Here is a 2617-nt window from a genome sequence, read left to right on the forward strand (position 1 = left end):
TGGAGATTTTTTGAGTTAATATCATAGACTTTCTAAACTCTTGATTGTTTACCAAAAACACCGGTAAAGAGAGTCATATTTTACTCTTTAGAGGCTACACATTTGAAAAGATTTTGTTTTATTCTGGACAAAGTTCCATTTTTAGATTTTTCAGAATAAAAACAAATCTATCTTCAACAAGAGGTTTTATAAAGATGTCAACACATTGATGTTTTGTATCTATAAATTTCAAATTAAGTACACCATTCTGAACATAATCTCTTATAAAATGATGTTTGATTTCAATGTCTTTAGCGTTAGAGTGCAAAATATGATTCTTTGATAAGAAAATTGCATAAGTATTATCACAAAATATAGAAATGCTACTCTCATATAGCAAATATTCTTCCAACTGACTTTTCATCTAGAGAATCTGAGTGCTGCAATGTATTCAACTTTTGCAGTTGATAATGCTATTGTTGAATATCTTTTACTGGACCAAGAAATAAGATTGTCACCTAGAAACTGACAGCTTCCACTGGTACTTTTCCTTTCTAGTCTCTCCCCAGTATAATCAGCATCACAATAACCTACTAGCTTGTAATCTTTAGATTTTCTATAAAACAGACCAAGATTAGTTATACCTTTTAGATATTCAAATATCCTTTTAAAAGCAGTTAAATAGGATTCTCTAGGATCTAATTGAAATTTAGCGCAAAGACATACGCTGAATAAAATATAAAGTTTAGAAGTAGTCAAGTATAAGAGAGATCCAATCATACCTCTATATACTTACTTGTTTGTTTTCATCTTTCTCCAGAATTCATGTTGGTTGCATTAGAGTTTTGGCTAGTTTGCATTAAGACAAGTCAAACTTCTTCAGAAGTTCCCTTGTATATTTTCTTTGAGGGATATATGTCCCTTCTCATTCTTGGATGATATGAATCCCTAGAAAGAACTTTAATTCTCCCATCAGACTTATCTCAAACTCTGCCCGCATAGACTTAGAGAAATTTTTGCAAAGAGTAGTGTTAGCAAAACCAAAAATAATATCATCAACACAAAGTTGCACAAATAAGATATCATTTTTTAATATTTTACAAAACAAAGTTGTATCTACTTTCCCTCTTGCAAAACCATTTTTCAAAAGAAAAATGCTTAGTCTTTCATACCATGCTCTAAGAGCTTGTTTCAGAAAATACAAGGATTTCTTGAGTTTGTAAACAAAATTTGGATTTTTGTGATTTAAAAAACCAGGAGGTTGATGTACATACACTTATTCAGTAATATAGCCATTCAAAAATTCACTTTTAACATTCATCTGATAAAGAATGATGTTTTGACTTACATCAAAAGAAATTAAGAGACGAATAAATTCTAACCTGGCTACTAGTGTAAAGGTCTTAGTATAGTCAATTCTCTCTTGTTGACTATAGACTTATACAACCAGTCTGGATTTATTTCTTACCACTTCCCCTTTCTCATTCAGCTTGTTTCTGAAGACCCATTTGGTTCCAATCACATGGGTTCATTTGGGTCTAGGCACAAGGTCACATACATCATTTCTAGAGAATTAATTTAGATTTTATTGCATAGCCAGAATCCAGACAGTGTCTAGAAGTTCTTCATTAATAGAGGTATGTTTTATTAAAAACACTAATCCCATAAGCATTTCTTCAGATGGATTGAAAGAAGATATGGTTCTAATGGGTTCAACTTTATCTCCCATTATCAATTCATCGGGATGTGAAGAACTTTGACTTTCTTTCCTTAGAGGTGCTTGAGAAGCACCAACTTCTGATTCAGGTTTAGCAGCTTTGTGTTCAAAATCTTCAGAGTCTTTAACTTTACATTCCTTGCCTTTAGAATCTGAGTAGCTAATCTCCATATCTGCAAACTTTTCAACTAGCTTTGACTTGTCAAGGTCAAGCTTATCATCAAACTTAACATGAATTGATTCCTAAACAATTCTTGTTTCACTGTTACATACTCTGTAGCCTTTTGAGCATTCAGACTATCCTAACATGATAGATTTTTTTGCTTTAGAATCAAACTTGTTTAAGTTTTATTTAGTGTTCAGAATAAAACAAGAGCATCGAAAAGGATGAAAATATGAAATGTTGGGTTTTCTATTTTTCCCATAATTCATAAGGAGTCTTACCTATAATAGGTCTTATAGAGACCCTGCTATGAATATAACAAGTTTTATTAACTGCTTCTGCAAAGAAGTACTTTATAACATTTGTTTCATTGATCATGGTTCTGGCCATTTGTTGTAAAGTTCTATTTTTCCTCTCTACAACTCCATTCTACCGAGAAGTTCTATGACAAGAGAAATCATGTGAAATTCCATGTTCATAAAAAAGTTTTTCAAAACATTTATTTTCAAATTATCGACCATGATCACTTATGACTTTAACAATCTTGAAGTCTTTCTCATTTTGTAATTGGGAGCAAAATGTAGAAAACACAACATGTGACTCATCCTTTTGTGTAAAAAACTTGACCCATGTCCACCTGCTGCAGTCATCAACGATGACTAATCCATCCTTTTTACCATTGACGGAGCCTGTCTTCACAGGCCAAAACAAGTAAATATGTAAAAGCTCCAAAAGCCTAGAGGTTGAAACAACATTTT

At 32.0% G+C, this 2617-nt stretch overlaps 1 protein-coding gene across 1 annotated transcript; it reads right to left on the minus strand.

Annotated features, from left to right (window-relative positions):
• Positions 1-399: 399 nt before the first annotated feature.
• On the minus strand, positions 400-1867 carry LOC127088853 (secreted RxLR effector protein 161-like). Its single transcript, XM_051029334.1, has 2 exons — positions 1635-1867; positions 400-706 (listed from the first exon to the last, which is right to left on the minus strand). Exons 1-2 carry the CDS (start codon positions 1865-1867, stop codon positions 400-402), a joined length of 540 nt encoding a protein of 179 aa, XP_050885291.1.
• Between the last annotated feature and the right edge of the window lie 750 nt (positions 1868-2617).

Source organism: Lathyrus oleraceus, chromosome 1, assembly GCF_024323335.1.
Source record: "Lathyrus oleraceus cultivar Zhongwan6 chromosome 1, CAAS_Psat_ZW6_1.0, whole genome shotgun sequence".
Classification (NCBI taxonomy): Eukaryota; Viridiplantae; Streptophyta; class Magnoliopsida; order Fabales; family Fabaceae; genus Lathyrus; species Lathyrus oleraceus.